Source organism: Notolepis coatsorum, assembly GCF_963971535.1.
Source record: "Notolepis coatsorum genome assembly, chromosome: 6".
In the NCBI taxonomy this organism is placed as follows: domain Eukaryota; kingdom Metazoa; phylum Chordata; class Actinopteri; order Aulopiformes; family Paralepididae; genus Notolepis; species Notolepis coatsorum.
In genome coordinates, this window is record NC_140170.1 from 63,429,367 (window position 1) to 63,450,631 (window position 21,265).

At 45.1% G+C, this 21,265-nt stretch overlaps 1 protein-coding gene across 1 annotated transcript in view; it reads right to left on the reverse strand.

The window, feature by feature from the left end:
• Positions 1–21,265, reverse strand: part of LOC311229511 (low-density lipoprotein receptor-related protein 1-like) — a 375,389-nt gene that overhangs the window by 149,617 nt on the left and 204,507 nt on the right. Inside the window, 5 exon segments of the mRNA XM_084315588.1 lie at positions 3,634–3,765; positions 6,287–6,531; positions 7,495–7,659; positions 11,504–11,708; positions 20,167–20,364. Of these exon segments, the coding sequence (XP_084171714.1) occupies positions 3,634–3,765; positions 6,287–6,531; positions 7,495–7,659; positions 11,504–11,708; positions 20,167–20,364 (945 nt within the window).

Genomic DNA, 21,265 nt, shown 5'->3' on the forward strand with positions numbered 1-21,265 from the left:
TCCACTATAAATCACAGGGCTATTACAGACATAATACTAACAATAATGACAGCCCGGTTTTAAAAATTAAAATAGATGTAGATTAAAGATTAAAGATATACACAGATTAATTACAATACAATACAACACATAAATGCTCTTGCTCGTTCTACCCCCCCCCCCCCCACACCGGACCCCCCTTGGATAAATCCATTATTCCGTTTGATACCAAGGATTAAAAGTTCATATAATGCGTTATCCTCTCCACCACTTCTGACCAGATTGCTATGCTGGCTTCATTAACACCTAGAATTCGTGTGGTAGATATCTCTAGATAAATCACATCAAGATAGGTAAGAATCCATACCCTCCAGCACATTTTATCAGGTTGAATCCAGCGTGATGCTATTAGCTTTTTGGCAGCCGTAAGACCGGACAAGATTAGCCTCTTTACATGTACAGAGTGTGATAACTGAGAGACATCATTCAGCAACAATACAGAAGGCATTACAGGTATTGTCAAAAATAAAAATCCTGATAATAGTATGGTTATTTCTTCCCAAAATATCTTAACAGGCGGGCATTCCCAATACATATGCATAAATGTACCACTATCACCGTTTGTACATAAGGAACATCGAGAGTCTTGTTTAAGCCCCATACGGTTCAGTCGAATAGGAGTTAGGTAAGTCCTATGAATAAAATTAAGATTAATCTGTTGATGATCCGGGTTACGTGACGATAGCCGAACGTTTGCCCAGACTTCAGCCCAATCAAAATCTACTTCCAAGTCTGGTATATCCTTCCTCCAAACTGAGTCTAGGGGAAGGACTTCATACGAAGATGTAACTAAGTGACGGTAAAAGTCAGAGACAAATCCTCTCGATGTCTCCCTTTCATAAAATAATTTGTGATATCTGTGGTGCTCAAGTGGTACCTTTAATGGGACTCCATGAGCCTTCAAACATGCTAATAACTGTCTATAGAAATAATATGTGGAACTGGTGAGGTTAAATTTGTTATGTATATCTTGATAGCTACAGAAACCCCGGTTGTTGAAGATATCTCCCAATGTATGTATGCCATTCTTTTCCCATTTGGGAAATCTGATAGGTCGTTGTGCAATAAGGAGTGCATTGTTATTAAATATGGGAGAGTGTCTATGCCATTTATGTTGGTTGGTACATTCTTTCTGTGTGTCACGCCATATCCGGATCACATGTGTAATAAGAGGGCCAAATTTCAAGTTGCATTGCTTAATTGATAAGTTGGTGTATACTACATCCTGCAGTCTCTGTGGTGCTTCTTCTAATGTTCTCCAGGATACAGATGCTTGAGAATCAAACCAGGTGATCAGTGGTCTTAAAGAGAACGCTTTAAAATAGTGGTAGAAGTCTGGAAATGCTAAACCTCCGTCGGCTTTGTTTCTCTGTGCTGTGGATCTTTTAATTCGTGGAGGTTTGTTGTTCCAAATACATTTATATGCGGCGGAGTGTAATTCTTTCCAGTAACCAGCAACTTACAAATTGTGAACAAGTCAGCAGGAAGGGTACAACTCTGGCAGCTAAGGGTCAGTGGCGTTGTTCGTCAAACAGTGTTGAACTTGAGTGTTACAAGTATAAGTATAGTAGCATAGTAGTATAGACATAATTAGCAAGATAGATAGTAGTATAAGTATAGTAGCATAGTAGTAAGGTACATAATAGTAAAATACATAGTTCCCAGTGATTATCGAATAGCAATCCTGTGAACACCATAAAAAAACACCACTTCTGTGAAACTAGTTGAGTGCAGGTCCCCTAATCTTCAACATTAATCCTAATCGCCACCAATCACCAGACTGATGTCATCGAAGAGTTGGAGAAAGGCTCCGGGTAGGAACCAAATGTAAATACAACGCCATGAGGGCGTCTACACCAGTAGTTCCTAATGGTAGAGCAGTAGGTAGGTTGAGAGCATGTTGAGTGTGCTCAAGGATAAGTCACGACAGACTATAGGTGGTGAATATGGAGGCTTCTTCCATCTCAAGAACATCTCCAGACTCCGACCATCACTTTCCGACTCCACAGCTGAGACCCTCATCCATGCCTTTGTCACCTCCCGCCTGGACTACTGCAACGGGGTCCTTGTCCGGGGTCCCAAGCAAAACCCTGGACAGGCTCCAGTATGTTCAAAATTCAGCTGCCAGGGTTCTAACCCGCACCAAACCCTGGCAGCACATCACCCCCACCCTCATCCACCTCCACTGGCTCCCCATCAAATCCTGCATCACCTACAAAACCCTCCTGCTCACTTACAAATCCCTCCACGCTCACTGACCTCCTCCACCCCTACACTCAGTCACGGTCCCTGCGATCCACGGACACTGGTCAGCTCTCCATCCCCCAAACCAGACTGCGGACCTTCAGGGACAGAGGTTTCAGTGTGGCAGCTCCCACCCTCAGGAACTCCCTCCCTGCAGAACTCCGCAACGCCCCAACTCTGGACTCATTCAAAAAACTGCTCAAAACCCACCTCTTCAACTTGGCCTTTAACCCCTAATTTCTCACTTTGTATGTTGTGTCTGTCCACTATGTTTGTTACTTTTGTTATTTTCTCCCCCCTATGTAAAGCGACCTTGGGTCTTTTGAAAGGCGCTATATAAAATTAAGTTATTATTATTATTATTATTATTAGGCTTGGATCAGGCAAAGCAGACTATATAGGTGGTGAATATGGAGGATTGTGGCTGATGGCTGCAGCATTAGCCAGAATGGGTCTCTCCATTCCATTACCCCCGCAGATAATAGAAAGTGTTGCCCTGAATACTAAAGTCACACGCTGTACAAATGTGCTCACTCTCACTCTCTCTCACTCTCTCTCACACACCCACGCACTGACTGTGCTACAGCCTCCGTGTGAGGAAAGTCTAGAGTCTTTCATCCTGGCACACAGAGACAGACAGATAGACAGACAAATGTATGCAAGCACACACACACACACACACACACACACACACACACACACACACACACACACACACACACACACACACACACACACACACACACACACACACACACACACACACACACACACACACACACACACACACACACACACACACACACACACACACACACACACACACACACACACACACACACACACACACTCACTCACTCACTCACTCTCTCTCTCTTTTTCAAGGCTATGGATTACACTGTGTCACTCAATTACAGTTTTGCCAAGACAAGCACAGCAGAGATAATCTGCCAGCTCAAAGCAGAGGAAAGTATGCTTCCTACAGTAATGTGTGTGTGCGTGCGTGTGTGTGCGTGTGTGTGAGTATGTGCGTGAGCATGTGAGAGCATGTGTGTAAGTGTGTGTTTATATGACACGCAACTATGTTGGTGTGTGTGTGTGCGTGTGTATGTGTGCGTGTGTGTGTGTGTATGTGCGTGATCATGTGAGAGCATGTGTGTAAGTGTGTGTTTATATGACACGCAACTATGTTAGTGTGTGCATGTGTGTGTGTGTGCGTGTGCGTGTGTGTGTGTGTATGTGCGTGATCATGTGAGAGCATGTGTGTAAGTGTGTGTTTATATGACACGCAACTATGTTAGTGTGTGCATGTGTGTGTGTGTGTGTGTGTGTGTGTGTGTGTGTTCTTACCGAAGCAGGTGTGGTTGTCGTCTCCCAGCTTCATGAGGTGAGGACATGCGCAGGAGAAGGTCTTGTTGTAGTTGATGAGACACAGGTGGGAACAGGGACCCATGCCGCTGTTAGCCTCACATGGGTTAGGAGCTAGAGAGAGAGAGGGAGATGGGGGAGAGAGAGAGAGAGAGAGAGAGAGAGAGAGAGAGAGAGAGAGAGAGAGAGATAGAGAGAGAGCGAGAGAGAGAGAGAGAGAGAGAGAGAGAGAGAGAGAGAGAGAGAGGGGAGAGAGCGAGAGAGAAAGACACAATTATATTATTATAATATTGTTTTTACACTGCTTATTTTTGTATTGCCTATATTTATATATTCCACTATTACCCTGCCCATACCTGTACTTTCCCTCCCCCTCTCCCATGCTGCTATGACGCCCACATTTTCCCATGGGGATCAATAAAGGAACATATTATCTTAATAATAAGAATAAACAATAAGGAAATCAGCTAATCTAATCTACATCTGCATGCATTTGAATCATATAGATTTGGTCACCCTAGCTTGTGGTCAAGGTCAAGGTCAAGTTTATTATTATGTCCCAACTGGGCAATTCATGTTACAGCAGATAAATAGGAGCTCCAAAAAAACACAGCAAACATACATAACAAGAAGAACACAGACAGACAGTACAGTACATGGTCACAGGATCAGATCATGACAACAGTCTGATTGATTGATTGAATTGATTGAAAAGTTTATTAACAGATTGCAGAATGGGTACAGTACAGTACAGCTCAATACATACAATTGTTAAGGGGATGCAGACCAGAGAAAGACTTTCGTCTTGTTTACATCAGGGTCCCCCATTTTCAATCCATCATAACATGTGACATACATGACATACAGATAGACAGTACTGCTACATCTATACATTTATGACATACCAGATTTGCAAGTACAGTAATGTTTGTGATACAAAAAGTGTCCAGAAAAAGAGTATATAGTGTATATACATTTGACGTAGAAACTGTACATTGGAGGAGGTTGGGTAGGTGGGGTGGGGTTGGGGCTGGGGTTGGGTGGGTGGGGGGGGGGGGGGTGGGGTTGGGGCTGGGGTTGGGTAGGGGGGACACTGTACACTGTACATTGGAATACTGACAAAGCCATACTTGGTAATTTACTGTACAACTGGGTTAGGACATTTGTAGGGGCCAGTTTCGAATTGCAGTCTCCCGTAGGTGTTCTTTGAGAGTGTTTTTGAAAGTGGGTAGTGATTCACATTCCTTTACAGCTTTGGGTAGGGCGTTCCACATTGATAATTGCGAAACGTGTTTAGTCCCTTGTTTGAGCCGAATCTGGGTTTAACATGATTTGTGGAGCTCCCTCTGGTGTTGTGATCGTGGTATTCACTGACCTTTGGGAAGTATTTTGACATGTACATGCAAGCAAACACAAACACAACCGTTAATGTTAAAGTGGTACGTGGTCCAGTTCTGCTCCTCTGATTACGTCCTCTTGAAGTTGACAAGCTTCAGATTTGAAAGTTCATAATCTTCATCTATTTTTGCCATGTTTTCTATGCTAAATCTTTTTCTTCAAAGTAACTAGTAACTAGGGATGTCCCGATCACGTTTTTTTGCTTCCCATCCGATCCCGATCATGTGATTTTGAGTATCTACCGATACCGATCTTTCCCGATCCGATAAAAAAAAATAATAAAACATTTCCAAAACAAACCAATAGTATCCAGCTGCAGAACGGCAGACCAGCCACACTCTCAGACCCAAACGCATTTCCTTTGATTTAATTATACATCAAATGATTTATGTCAAGGATTGCAATGCCTCGCTTGAATGAAGTTAACTTTTCACCTGGATAACGTCAACATTCAGGGTGAATGTAATGTGAGAAATTGGGATTAAAAAAAAATATATATATATTTTTTTTTTATTTGGGTCTGAGAGTGTGGCTGGTCTGCCGTTCTGCAGCTGGATACTATTGGTTTGTTTTGGCAAAATTCTTCTGCTCTGTGTGACAATAAATAAATGAATGATGATATGCAATTTAAAACCAAAACTAAGGCCTCAGTATGAGTTTAAGATGTGAACATGGTCATGTTTGTTGAATAAAAAAAAAAGGGTAAAAAAATTTAATAAAATAAAAAATCCGATCTTCGGAAAATCACGTGATCGGCCCCGATCCCGATCACGTGATCGGATCGGGACATCCCTACTAGTAACTGATAGGTTCGGATAAATGTAGTGGAGTAAAAAAGTATGATATTTCCTTTGAAATGTAGTGGAGTAAAAGTATAAAGTTCACAAATATATATATTGTTTTTAAGATTGAATTTATAGCATTTTCAGCTTTTTTGGTCAACGCAGGACCGAGAGAGGGTGAAGCGGGAAGAGAAGAGGGGAAGACATGTGGCATATGGCCACCGGGTCGGGGAATCGAACCCGGGGCGACCGCTTCGCGACTCAGCGCACTATGTGGTGTGCTACTGGAGCGCCCCATCTTCACAAAAATTTTAATACGCACGTAAGGTACTTACCACCACTGTGCGTGTGTGTGTGTGTGTGTGTGTGTGTGCGTGCGTGCGTGCGTGCGTGCGTACGTGCGTGCGTGCGTGCGTGTGTGTGTGTGTGTGTGTGTGTGTGTGTGAGAGGCTCACCCTGGGGCTGTCTGGAGGGATGGTAGACCTGCAGGTCAAAGGGCTGCGTGTTGGTCCTCTGGACCACCGTGACGTTGCCGCCCGTCCACTTGTTGGCCTTGGCCAGAGTGTTGGTCCTCCAGTCCGTCCAGTAGACCTCTCCCCCGTACATGGTGACGGCGAAGGGGTGCGACAGGTATTCGTGTCCCCTCAGCACCTCAATCAGTCCAGAGCCGTCGTATTTGGCTGAGTAGATGGCGTCGGACCTGGATGGTGTATTGGACAAAAAAACGCGGGTCAAGACATTTGTGGGTGAAGATAACAGGGATTGGTTGGATGATTTGTGGCTTTAAGAGAGAGTGGTGCGTGTTCACAAATACAGAGTGAACTGTCCTGGGCCACAAGGAAACTATAAAAGAAGGAGGGATCATCACGTCTAATAATAATAATAATAATGATAATAAACTTTATTTGTAGAGCACCTTTCATACAAGAATTCACAGCAGTAAAAAAAGACAGAAAAGAAACATGTGTTCAAACTTGGCAGATCGAGAGCAATGCATAAAGTGCAGACATAAAATGAGCAAAATAGACAAAGTCAAGATAAGGCATAAAACATTAAATCACATCCTTTTTCCATATTAGGATCTAAAATCTGTGTAGCGTGAAGAACGCACACATCGGTGCCAAGTCTGGAAACTTTCAGTTTGGCCGACAACGAGTTGAATGGGAATCAACAGTCTCCTCGTTTTCCACGTCAACAGGTTATTACCTCGGATGTCAGAATCATCTGCACACTTGTTGCATTGTTAACTTGCTAACGTTTGATTTAAAAAAAAAATTATTTATCCTTTATTTATCCAGGAATGTCCCATTGAGATACAAGATCTCTTCTTCCAGGGAGTCCCGACAAACACGGCACACAACAAGTGATTTTGAATTTTAATACAGGCTTCAATAGAACTGGCACCAAAGTCTGGCACCAAGTGAAGGTTGGTATTCCGACATCATGACCTTTCCTTCTTTTATAGTTTCCTTTCTGGGCCACAGGAAGAACACATGTGAATTCATAAAATAGGTGGCATTCCCCTTTAAGAAGACAGTGTGTCTGTGTGTGTGTGTGTGTGTGTGTGCGTGTGTGTGTGTGTGTGTGTGTGTGTGTGTGTATGTGTGTGTGTGTGTGTGTGCGTGTGTGTGTGTGTCCATGATGCACGCTCCCTCTCTCTGACCTGGCATCGATCCACAGAATGCGGCGCTCCAGATAATCCACCGTGAGGCCGTTGGGCCAGCCCCCGTTGCCGGTCTCCTTGTGAATGGTCTTCCTGCCCTCTCCGCTCATGGACGCCGCTTCGATCCTGGGCAGGCTGGCGTCCCAGTCGGTCCAGAACAGGATCCTGCAGGTACCCGCCGCGCCACACACACAGAGGTCGCAACGGTTATTTAATACTACAGCACTACTACTATTTAACCCTTTCGGATGGAGAGTTTCTTTGTTTTAATGTTCTCTCAAGGACGACGTAGCTTTGAATGGCCATGGCCTCAACATTAACACTTCCACTACCACACGACAAAGGGTTAACACTTCCACACTACAAAGGGTTAACAGTTCCACTACCACACGACAAAGGGTTAACACTTCCACACTACAAAGGGTTAACAGTTCCACTACCACACTACAAAGGGTTAACACTTCCACACTACAAAGGGTTAACAGTTCCACTACCACACTACAAAGGGTTAACACTTCCACACTACAAATGGTTAACACTTCCACTACCACACTACAAAGGGTTAACACTTCCACACTACAAAGGGTTAACACTTCCACTACCACACTACAAAGGGTTAACACTTCCACACTACAAAGGGTTAACACTTCCACACTACAAAGGGTTAACAGTTCCACTACCACACTACAAAGGGTTAACACTTCCACACTACAAATGGTTAACACTTCCACTACCACACTACAAAGGGTTAACACTTCCACACTACAAAGGGTTAACACTTCCACTACCACACTACAAAGGGTTAACACTTCCACACTACAAAGGGTTAACACTTCCACTACCACACTACAAAGGGTTAACAAAGGGCTGGTGGTCTATCGCCCTGCTCTAAAGACAAACTCTAACCTTAACCAACTTCGAAAGAGAGCGACTTCGAAAGACTCATGACTCACTAATTACATAATACAACATTGTGTAAGAAACTAACACAATCGCCGTGACAGAATCGTTTTCATTTATGACCCTATCAACATATCCTTTCATAACGTTTACTGTCCGCCATCTTGCTTTCACTTCTAAAAACTTGCACGGCGGATTGATAGTAATTCGGTTGTGGGCGGGTCCTGGGACCAAGAGCGTGGGGTTATGACAAATACCCACGTGTAACTTGACTGTTTCAGCCAATCAGAATCGAGAAATTTGCATGCCATTGTATAATTTCACTTCCACACTACAAAGGGTTAACGTTTTTCACTACCACACTACAAAGGGTTAACACTTTCACTACCACACTACAAAGGGTTACCATTTTCACTACCACACTACAAAGGGTTAACACTTCCACTACCACACTACAAAGGGTTAACACTTCCACTACCACACTACAAAGGGTTAACGCGTCCACTACCACACTACAAAGGGTTAACGCGTCCACTACCACACTACAAAGGGTTAACGCGTCCACTACCACACTACAAAGGGTTAACGCGTCCACTACCACACTACAAAGGGTTAACACTTCCACTACCACACTACAAAGGGTTAACGCGTCCACTACCACACTACAAAGGGTTAACGCGTCCACTACCACACTACAAAGGGTTAACGCGTCCACTACCACACTACAAAGGGTTAACGCGTCCACTACCACACTACAAAGGGTTAACACTTCCACTACCACACTACAAATGGTTAACGCGTCCACTACCACACTACAAAGGCTTAACACTTCCACTACCACACTACAAAGGGTTAATACTTCCGCTACCACACTCCAAAGGGTTAACAGTTCCACTACCACACTACAAAGGGTTAACACTTCCACTACCACACTACAAAGGGTTAACGCTTCCACTACCACACTAGAAAGGGTTAACAATTCCACACTACAAAGGGTTAACACTTTCACTACCACACTCCAAAGGGTTAACACTTCCACTACCACACTACAAAGGGTTAACACTTCCACTACCACACTACAAAGGGTTAACACTTCCACTACCACACTACAAAGGGTTAACGCGTCCACTACCACACTACAAAGGGTTAACGCGTCCACTACCACACTACAAAGGGTTAACGCGTCCACTACCACACTACAAAGGGTTAACGCGTCCACTACCACACTACAAAGGGTTAACTCGTCCACTACCACACTACAAAGGGTTAACACTTCCACTACCACACTACAAATGGTTAACGCGTCCACTACCACACTACAAAGGGTTAACGCGTCCACTACCACACTACAAAGGGTTAACGCGTCCACTACCACACTACAAAGGGTTAACGCGTCCACTACCACACTACAAAGGGTTAACACTTCCACTACCACACTACAAATGGTTAACGCGTCCACTACCACACTACAAAGGCTTAACACTTCCACTACCACACTACAAAGGGTTAATACTTCCGCTACCACACTCCAAAGGGTTAACAGTTCCACTACCACACTACAAAGGGTTAACACTTCCACTACCACACTACAAAGGGTTAACGCTTCCACTACCACACTAGAAAGGGTTAACAATTCCACACTACAAAGGGTTAACACTTTCACTACCACACTCCAAAGGGTTAACGCTTCCACTACCACACTACAAAGGGTTAACGCTTCCACTACCACACTACAAAACCACACTACAAAGGGTTAACACTTCCACTACCACACTACAAAGGGTTAATACTTCCGCTACCACACTCCAAAGGGTTAACACTTCCACTACCACACTACAAAGGGTTAACAATTCCACACTACAAAGGGTTAACACTTTCACTACCACACTCCAAAGGGTTAACACTTCCACTACAACACTACAAAGGGTTAACACTTACAGTACCACACTACAAAGGGTTAACGCTTCCACTACCACACTACAACAGGTTAACGCTTCCACTACCACACTACAAAGGGTTAATACTTCCACTACCACACTACAAAGGGTTAACGTTTTTCACTACCACACTACAAAGGGTTAACTGGACTAAATCGTTAAAACCCTTAACACCATTATTGGCAAATTAATAACTCCTGTTCCAAAGTCCCATCACTTTGAGGGAAAAGGAGTGAGAGGCGCCGGTGACCCATCGGTAGGGGTGTAAAAAGTACCCCGAAATTATACTTATGTGAAAGTATGGGTACCGTCTCAAAATCGTACTCAAGTAAAAGTCAGAGTCGCTGGCTAAAAACACACTTGAGTAAAAGTTAAAAAGTTTCTACTTTTAAATGTGCTCAGTGATTTCACGTCACCAGTGCTACTTTCTAACGTGAGGCCAGTGTTTGTTTACATTTTCATTTCATGCAAAGGATCCAAACCGATTGAAGTTTATGGATACCATGACTGTGGTAAGTTTTCATTTATGTTTTTAGATGGAAGGCTGTATTCCATCTGTCTAACGTTAGTGAATATTGTGAATGAATTAAATGAAAATGTAAACAAACACTGACCTCAATGTTAGAAAGTAGCACTGGTGACGTGAAATCACTGAGCCCAGAGAGGAGTGGTTCGGCAAAAAATAGTTCCGAGTATATTTGCTTAGAAAACGTAAATGTCGAATTCAATTATTTTGTATTTCTCCACGTGGTAAATACACAGGTCACAACATGTTTACAGGAAAGTTTTGGAGTTGTATTTGGAGTGTATTTCGTGACTGTAGGGGACTGTAGGGAACTTCAGGGTAAAGGTCTGACCCACTTCCAGTGATGAAGCTAAGCTATGCTAACGATGCAGGCGTTCCCTAAGCCTAATGCATGCAGAGAGACAAAAAAGGTATGTATCTTCTTGTCTAACTCCAGGGAAGATGTTAAATAAGCTAATTTCCCAAAATGTTGGAGTTTTCCTTTAAGTACTAAAAAGTATGTTTTTTTTCTCTGAAATGTACAAGTAAAAGTATACAAACCTAATAATACTCGCGTAAAGTACAAATCCCCAAAAACAGTACTTAAGTATTGTGACAAAGTACAATTACTCAAGTACGTTACACCCCTGCCCGTCGGTATACTGACCCGTCCCGGGGGTCCAGGGCGATGGCTCTGGGGTGCTCCACCTCCCCGGCCAGCAACGTGGTCCTCATGGTGCCGTCCAGCTTGGCCACCTCGATCTGATCCAGGTTGCTCTCCACCCAGTAGATGTTCCCCGCAATCCAGTCCACCGCCAGGCCCTCCGGGGTGGCCAGCCCGTACTGGATCACCACGTCGAAGCTGGTCAGAGCTGGAGGGACACGCAGAGAGGGCAGGAGACGGTCAGGACAACAGGAGAGAATAGGGGGCGGGATGGTCTAGAGAGGTAAAGAGGCCCGGCCGGTAACCGAAAGGTCGCTGGTTCGATCCCCGCCACTGACAGGAGGGTGTATTCCAGCTCATGACTGAAGGTGACTGACGGGTGGCTGGTATTACATCTATGGTGCCCACCATATATGCCCTTGAGCAAGGCACTGAACCCACAAACCCTGCGCTCTGTATGGGGGACTGTGTGTATGTGTACACACAGAGGGATATGGGGACTGTGTGTATGTGTAACTAGGAGGGATATGAGGACTGTGTAACTAGGAGGGATATGAGGACTGTGTGTAACTAGGAGGGATATGAGGACTGTGTAACTAGGAGGGATATGAGGACTGTGTATCTAGGAGGGATATGAGGACTGTGTAACTAGGAGGGATATGAGGACTGTGTAACTAGGAGGGATATGAGGACTGTGTAACTAGGAGGGATGTGAGGACTGTGTAACTAGGAGGGATATGAGGACTGTGTAACTAGGAGGGATATGAGGACTGTGTAACTAGGAGGGATATGAGGACTGTGTGTATGTGTAACTAGGAGGGATATGAGGACTGTCAACTGTCAAAATGTCAACTGGCGCTGCTGTGATGGCTGCCTTTCTGATCACTCCGACGAGACTGTGCTTTATTTTGTTAATTTTTATAGTATTAGGAGTTTTATTTGCACCAACTGTTGGTGCATTATATGTGTATGACCGTCAGTCAATCATTGACATTGGATTAAGAAAAACTTACCGTTTGGATTGCTCTCTGGATCGGATCGCTGAACAGCAGAAATGGCCCACCGAGATCCTTTGTTATGCCGGCCACGGACAAGACAAAAAGCAGCCGCGAAGACGAGGAAAGAGAGCCGGGGTCCGGAACAGACTGAGGTCCAAACGACACAGAACCACATTGCCCAGCATATTGTTGGCCAATGTGCAATCGATAGGAAACAAATTGGACGACATCAGAGCAAGGATCCAATTCCAGAGGGACATTCGGGATTGTAACGTCCTCTGTTTCACAGAAACTTGGCTGAGTCCAGATGTCCCGAATCATGCAATAGAACCGGCAGACCACTTCTTCGTTCTACGAAAAGACCGGACGGCATTAGAGTCACTAAAGAAGAAAGGAGGCGGCATTGCCTTCATGATAAACAAGGAGTGGTGCGATTTAGGCAACACAAAGGAAATGTCTAATCACTGCTCCCCAGACCTGGAGTTTATCACGATAAAATGTCGACCCTTCTTCCTCCCAAGAGAGTTAACGTCCATCATCCTCATCGGAGTGTACATTCCACCACACGCGAACACTGAGGTCGCACTTTCAAAACTTCACGACGAGGTAAACAAACTCCAGGCAGCTAACGTTGACGCGGCCATTTTGGTCTTGGGGGATTTCAACAGCGCGCGTCTTAAAAAGGTGCTGCCGAATTTCTATCAGCATGTGACCTGTCCCACCAGAGGCGAGAACATATTAGACCATGTATACTCGCAATTTAAGAATGGGTACAAGTCACAGGCTCTTAGTCCATTCGGTAAAAGCGATCACGCCGCAATTTTTCTTCTGCCTAAGTACAAACAGTGTCTCAAGCGAACGCCGGTGGTCTCGCGAGAGGTTAAGCGTTGGACCGTGACGTCAGTAGAGTCACTCCAAGCAGTGCTGGGAAGCACAGAATGGAGTGTACTCCGTGATAACACAGCCAATATTAACGAATACACCGAAACGGTGATTGACTATGTCTGTACTCAGGTAGAAGTAATAATCCCCACCACCAAAATTAATATCTACCCAAACCAAAAGCCCTGGGTAGACAAATCCGTCCGTGAGGCTCTGAAAGTGCGCACATCAGCATACAACACCGGGCTGGTGACAGGCAACATGGAAGAACACAAGATGGCAAGATACAACGTCAGGAGAGCAGTAATAGAGGCAAAACGGCGTTACAGGGATAAAGTTGAACTTCAGTTTGAACAGGCTGACTCTAGAGGCATGTGGCAGGGCCTCAGAACAATGACAGACTACAAAGGAACCCCCCTCAAACTGAACAGTGACATCTCCTTAGCAAATGATCTCAACTCCTTCTATGCGAGGTTTGAGGCTGTGAATAACAACACCAGCCTACAAACCACGGCAATGGGGGGGGGGGGGTCTGCTGATGGAGACTCAGTGTTCAGGGTAACAGAGCATGAGGTGAGACGGATCTTTAAAAAAGTGGATATCAGGAAGGCAGCAGGACCGGACGGCATCCCCGGCCGCGTCCTAAAAGTCTGTGCCGACCAACTGGCCCCGGTATTCACTGACATCTTCAACCTGTCCTTGGAACAGGCCGTCATCCCCACCTGTCTGAAGAAGTCCACCATCATCCCTGTACCCAAAAAATCTACGCCCGCTTGCCTCAACGACTACCGCCCTGTAGCCCTCACCTCCATAGCCATGAAGTGCTTTGAGAAGCTAGTGAAGGGCTACATCTGTTCCTCCCTCCCCATCAACCTGGACCCTCTGCAATTTGCATATCGCCCCAACAGGTCCACGGAGGACGCCATAGCCCATGTGCTGCACACAGCAGCATCACATCTGGACAAGAGGAAGGGGAACTATGTGAGAATGCTGTTCATCGACTACAGCTCAGCATTCAATACCATAGTCCCCTCCAAACTCATAGCCAAGCTCAGGGACCTGGGCTTGAACTATGACCTGTGCCAGTGGGTCCTGGACTTCCTGACGGGCAGACCCCAGGTGGTAAGAGCCGGCAACTGCACCTCCTCATCCATCACGCTCAACATAGGGGCCCCCCAGGGCTGTGTTCTGAGCCCCCTCCTCTACTCCCTGTACACACATGACTGCGTAGCACAGCGGAACAACAACACCATCATCAAATTTGCTGATGACACAGTAGTGGTGGGCCTGATCTCTGCCAACGACGAAAGGGCCTACCTGGAAGAGGTAGAGAACCTGTCACAGTGGTGTCAGGAGAACTGCCTCTCCCTGAACGTCAGCAAAACAAAAGAGATGATTGTAGACTTCAGGAGGTCGGGGGTCAAGGACTACAGCCCCCTCAGCATCGACGGGGCACCAGTTGAGAGAGTGAACAGTTTCAAGTACCTCGGAGCCCACATATCCGAGGACTTGACATGGACCACACACATTGACAGTGTTGTGAAGAAGGCACGACAACGCCTCTACTTCCTCAGGCGCCTAAGGAAGTTCCAAGTCAGTCAGAAGATCCTTAGGAACTTCTACTCATGTACAATAGAGAGCATCCTGACCGGCAACATCACCTCCTGGTTTGGGAATAGCACTGCACAAGACCGTAGCAGACTACAAAGAGTGACACGTTCAGCCGAACGCACAATTAGAGGGGGGCTTCCCACCCTCCAGAACATTTACAACAAGCGGTGTAAGGGGAAGGCTAAGAGAATTATTAAGGACTCGAGCCACCCGAACAACTGCCTCTTTGAACTGCTGCCGTCAGGCAAGCGATACCGGAGTCTTATGGCGAGCACAGAAAGACTCAGAAGGAGCTTCTATCCCCAGGCCATCAGGCTGCTAAACGAACAATAATCGCTAAACGAACAATAATCACTATGCAACAACCATCAAATGCACACAGCACACACACCCACACGCACACACACACTCACTCAAACAAACAACACACTGCAGCACCCACTCTCCACACTTTAGATCACACAAACACACTTACACTTTATATTTATTGATAAAGGATTTGCACTACAACTCGTACACCTACTGTGAATTGTACCTAAACTGCACCTCGTCCATTTATGCCTTGCACTATATAGTATTGTATATTAGTACACTGCACAGTATTGTATATTGTATGGTAACTACGTCTACGAACATTGTACATATGTCTAAACTGAACACTGTGACCTCTTTTTTTTTTTTTTCTTCTAATTTTTACTATGTTTTTATTTCATACTTATCTTGTCATGCACAGTCTCTGGAGCGCAACAGTAAGAAGCATTTTGTACAAAAGTATTCTGTACTTCTGTATGACAACTATTAAAGAAACTTGAAACTTGAAACTTGACTGTGTAACTAGGAGGGATATGAGGACTGTGTAACTAGGAGGGATATGAGGACTGTGTAACTAGGAGGGATATGAGGACTGTGTGTATGTGTAACTAGGAGGCATAGGCAAAAAGACAAATTGCAATTGCCTTGTGTACATTGACAATAAAATAACTTCTTCTAACTTGCGGTTGTGTTGTGTATTATTAGTGCAGGGCCCCAGTTCAGAGTGTGTGCCCATTCGGACCAGGCAGATCGCTTGGCTCCCGGTATTGCTGCTTGTAGCGTTGTCGGGGGAGGGGTGCTCGTTTGGCGTGCGTGGCTTTTTCAGAAAGCGTGCCTGTTTGGAGCGGGCGCCTCACGCTGTTCTCGGTCTGATCCGATCGATTTCACACTTGACACTAGGGATGGGGATCGAGACCCGGGTTCTATATCATGGATCCCAGTTCCAAATGTAGCTTGTCGATACCGCTATCGAGTCTAGCCAGTGCTATGTCTCGAGAGACGAGAGTCGTGTCATTAAGCCCCTTTCACACATGCACTGGACTCCTGAACTTAACTGCACATTAATCAGAGCTGGGCTGTATGTGCGAACGCACATGTTTTATTCAGAGCAGAGTTTAGCCCTCCCAGCTCCCCGCTCCTAAGTCCACGTAATGACCAACTGAGCACACGTGGGAATACAAGCACATCATTGTTCCACGTTTCTTACACAATGAAACAAATCTGTTATCTTCATTCTATTCAATTGAATTCCCGACCAAGGACAAGACACACAAGGCTCGTGAAGATTTGAGCAGGTTTGCGAGGTGCGCCCAATATGACAATGTGGAGGAGTGTCTCGGAGACTGCAGCAAAGTTGTACATTTATATTAAATGTGTACTTCTCACAGTGTTTCAGCCTGTATGAATCAATTATTAAATGGTCATAATTCTTTTTATCTTTTTTACATTTCAGTAAAGTCAAACATGTGGCAATACCAGTTTTTTTTTTTGTATTTTATTTTTTTATTATTTTTTAAACAAACATATAAACAAACATGACAACACACGATAAGATATACAAGCATTAATTGTCAGGGCACATCCAATGAGATCACCTTTTGGTTAGTTGTTTTATATAAGATATACCCATAATACCTGTTATCTAAAAAAAAAACCTACACACATATGCTCAGCTCGAACCCCCCCCTCCCGGACCCCACCTTGAGAAGTACCTCCACTATCCCTCGCACCTAACCAGACACTACCATTATAAGCTAGCTTTTATTCTCTCCACCACTTCTAACCACATTGACATTTTGGATTCATTGAGACCCAGAATTCTTGCTGTAGATATTTCATGGTAAATTACATCGAGATATGTAAGAAACCAAACTTTACGGCACATTTTTTCCGGTTGAAACCAGCGTGATGCGATCAGCTTTTTGGCTACTGTGATACCCGATAAAACCAATCTCTTTAGCTGTGGATTCACTGCAAACTCAAAAACATCATTCAACAGCAATACCGAGGGGTGTACAGGTATATTCCAAGATACGAGTTTTGATATTTGTTGGGTCACATCTTTCCAGAATGCCTTAACTGGTGAGCAGTCCCAATACATGTGCATAAATGTCCCTTCGTCCCCATTTGTACATTGGGTGCATTTGGAATCTTGTTTGAGCCCCATTCGGCACAGTCTTATAGGAGTCAAGTATGTCCTGTGAATATAGTTAAGATTGATTTGTTGATGATCCGGGTTCCTTGATGTAAGTCGGACATTTGCCCAGGCTCCTTGCCAATCAAAGTCATTTTCCAGGTCTGGTATATCCCTCCTCCAGACAGAGTCAAGTTGGAGGGTTTCATACGAGGACGTTAGTAATTGATGATAAAATTCTGAAACAAAACCTCTCGATGTCTCTCTTGAGTAGAAGAATTTGTGGTATCTGTGGTGTTCAATTGGTCTGTCTAATGGAACACCGTGAGACTTCAAACATAGCTCTAACTGTTTGTGAAAAAGCCATGTGGACTTGGTGAGATTAAATTTTTTGCGTATTTCTTTATCACTACAAAAACCCTGTTTGTTAAAAACATCCCCTAATGAGTGTATGCCTTGCTCTTCCCATATAGGGAATCTTATAGGTCGTTTTCCAATTAAGAGAGCATTGTTATTGAATAAGGGAGTATGATTGTGCCATTCTTGTGGGTTAGGATTTTTTTTTGGCAATACCAGTTTTATTAAGGAATGTATTGTTGTCTTTCCACCAAATAATAGAAAAGTATCGGGTAAGTATCTAAGACTCAGATTGTAGGGGTGTCTAAGCACTCGCCAGGGGGGAATTGGCATAACGACTAAATTGGAGGATGGGAGAAAAAGGCAAAAAAGGCAACAACAGGAAAAGATGTGGATCGTTGAGGAGTCTCGGAAAATGATATCAATATCGATAAAAATTAACGATCCCCATCCCTACTCCACACCGCTCTCCCCTGGGTCCTCAGCGGCACATGAGCCAAGTGTGAAGTCGCCCGGATGAACGCCTCCCGAGATAATGCAAAGGACAGAATCGAAGGTTAGACGAGAGATTCCTTCCTGCTCAGTTAGAGATGTTTACGCCAACATCTCTCTGTCCGCGGCACTCAGGCGCATCGTCGCCAGCGCCGCCGAAGACATCTTGGTAGGCAAATGACAGGTGGTCATTACTACATGACAGCTGTGGCCAACGAGCTGTGTTAACGGGCATTGTGCTTTATTGGCAGGAAAAGTGGCGTACGTCATGAGAACGCCGCGGCTCCAGCGCTCCCGACACTCGGGGCGATACACCAAGTGCTTTCATCTCGGCCTCGTAACTCACACGCAGTAAACGACCACTGGGGGGGGACGTGTCCCGGGCTGAAGAGCGGCGCGGAGAGAGAGAGACGTAAAGACGAGGTGTCGTGTGGAAAACATAAAACAGATTCTTCTCCAGCCCATTCATTTCTCCATTCTGGGTCCTTAATCAGAGAGAACTGTCTAATCACCTAGAGACTAGTCATTATCCAGACTGCACTACTCAAAACACGCACGCACGCACGCACACGCACACACGCACACACACACGCACACACACACACACACACACACACGCACACGCACACACACACACACACACACACACACACACACACACACACACACACACACACACACACACACACACACACACACAGTGTTACCCCCCTGCAGTAATAAGAGGGCCTCGTCTACCCTATAGATTGCTTTTGATTGATCGCTTTAGCCTCTTTAAAAGGTAGCTGTTTAGATCCGATTGATTCGTTTTGCCTTTTGGCAGGAGTCGCACCATCTGGCCGTGTTGTTTACAGCAGCAGGAAGGGTCCCCGGCCCGTACTCAGGGGCTGCACTCAGATTTGGCCTTCACACTTCTGCTCCGCCGTACATTTGCCTGGCAGCCCCAAAGTTAGCTGGCTAATTAACAGCCGGTTTATATGCTAAGCTAGTACCACGGTGGCAGGCGGGGCCTTCATCAAGCGTAACAAAACGGCCATGGCCACGACGACTCCCAGCTGTCCGGACTTCTGGGGGAATTCGCTAAGCCGTAAAGGGTAGCAGCGAGTAAGTGTTAGAGGTTACATGGTGGTACCAACGTTTTGTACATTTGCCACACATGTTCTGGGACCCTCTCGAAAACGAGATACTGTATCTCAATGTGGTTTTGCCAATAAAGAATTTCAATATACATGTTCACTAGGGATGTTCGATATTGGCTTTTTTACCGATATCCGATGTACCGATATTGTCCAACTCTTAATTTCCGATACCGATATCAACCGATATCAACCGATACCGATATATGCAAGGTTCCCCCCCCCCCCCCAAAAACGGAATAATTTCAGGTAATTAACATTACATATCTCTTGTCGTGGAATTAACACAACATTATGCATACTTTTGACAATAAATAAAATCAAAATGTGTTCTTACTTGCTTGCCTGGGTAAATAAAGGTTAAATAAATGTAAAAGAAAAAGAAAAGAATATATATATATATATTATTTTTTAAACCAATACCGATAATTTCCGATATCACATTTGAATGCCAATATCGGCCGATAATATCGGTAGGCCGATAATATCGGACATCCCTAATGTTCACACATGTCAAGCATCAGTGATGTGACATACTTTTGTTGAAGACTTTTGTTCCCGGAAATAACGCGATCCCGTTGCGACTTGCATGCGTCTAGCTGTTAGCAATGGCAGCAGCCAGCTAGCTTGCTCGTTTGATTATCTCATGTCTCAATGGGAGCAGTGTCTTGCTCAAGGAGTTTTGCCCATCGCTAGACAACACTGTGGTACACTCTAGCAGGAGGGGATGGAGCGGTCGCTCACCTCCGCTCTCGGACAGTATGCCGCGGTAGATCTTGTCCTCCACCACGTCGGTCCAGTAGAGGGCGTTCTGGGCGAGGTGGAAGTCCAGAGCGATGGTGTTCCTCAGGCCCGGCACCAGGACGCTGAACTCCCCCTTGTTCAGGTCGATGCGACGGATCTCGTGGCGGTTGGAGAAGATGATGAAGGGTTTGAAGGGATCTGCGGAGGCGGCCAGAGGAGAGGTCAAATGATTAGATTAGATTAGATTAGATTCGAATGCATTGTCATTATAATGTCACTATAATAATCTGTCACTATAATAATCTGTCACTATAATAGTGGTGTTTCCCCTACCATTGCCTTGAAGTGGCGGCCCGCCCCACCAACGGGACCCCCCGCCCCTCCTGAAACAACAGTTAACCCAGTTAGCTAGCTTGCTTTAATCCCAGTAACGTTAGCGAGCTAGCTAACGTTAGCAAGCTTCTTTATTTAAATTTTTTTTTGCAAGCTAGTGAGCTAGCGTTGCCACAAACGGCTATGTTGACAATGACAAGCGACACCGTATATTAAGGTGAGTTAATAAATTCACTCTGAAAATCTGCTCCGCTCTGATAAACTGACTCGTCGGTCAGAGCGTCCAGTGTGCACTCTGAGCCCTCAGAACGTCAGAACAACTTGAGTGCACTCGCTCTGACACACTGAAAGCCAATTTACCTTAAAACAAGTTTTGTTTAGCTAACGCCATTATGCATCGGGAGCTGTGGTTTCGCTGTGATCAACATGGCTAACAACAAGCAAATAAATTCTTTCTAGTTTAAGGAATGTTCTGTAGGCAACATAAGAAGCCAGCTACTAGGGGTAGCCAGAGTTAGACAGACACGCATCATCTGACAACCATATAGCTGCCACGCAACGTCACGTGGAGTACTGTATGTTTTAATTTCAATCAGAACTTTGCAACAGGCTGCAGGGGGAGCATATTGCTGCATGTTAGCCTAGCTTAGCACAATGAATGGAAGCGGACAGTGCCGGTTAGCCTTCGGGAGAGGTGTTAGTTTGACAATGCCTAGGAGGCTAACTGGCACTGTCCGCTTCCATTCATTGTGCTAAGCTAGACTAA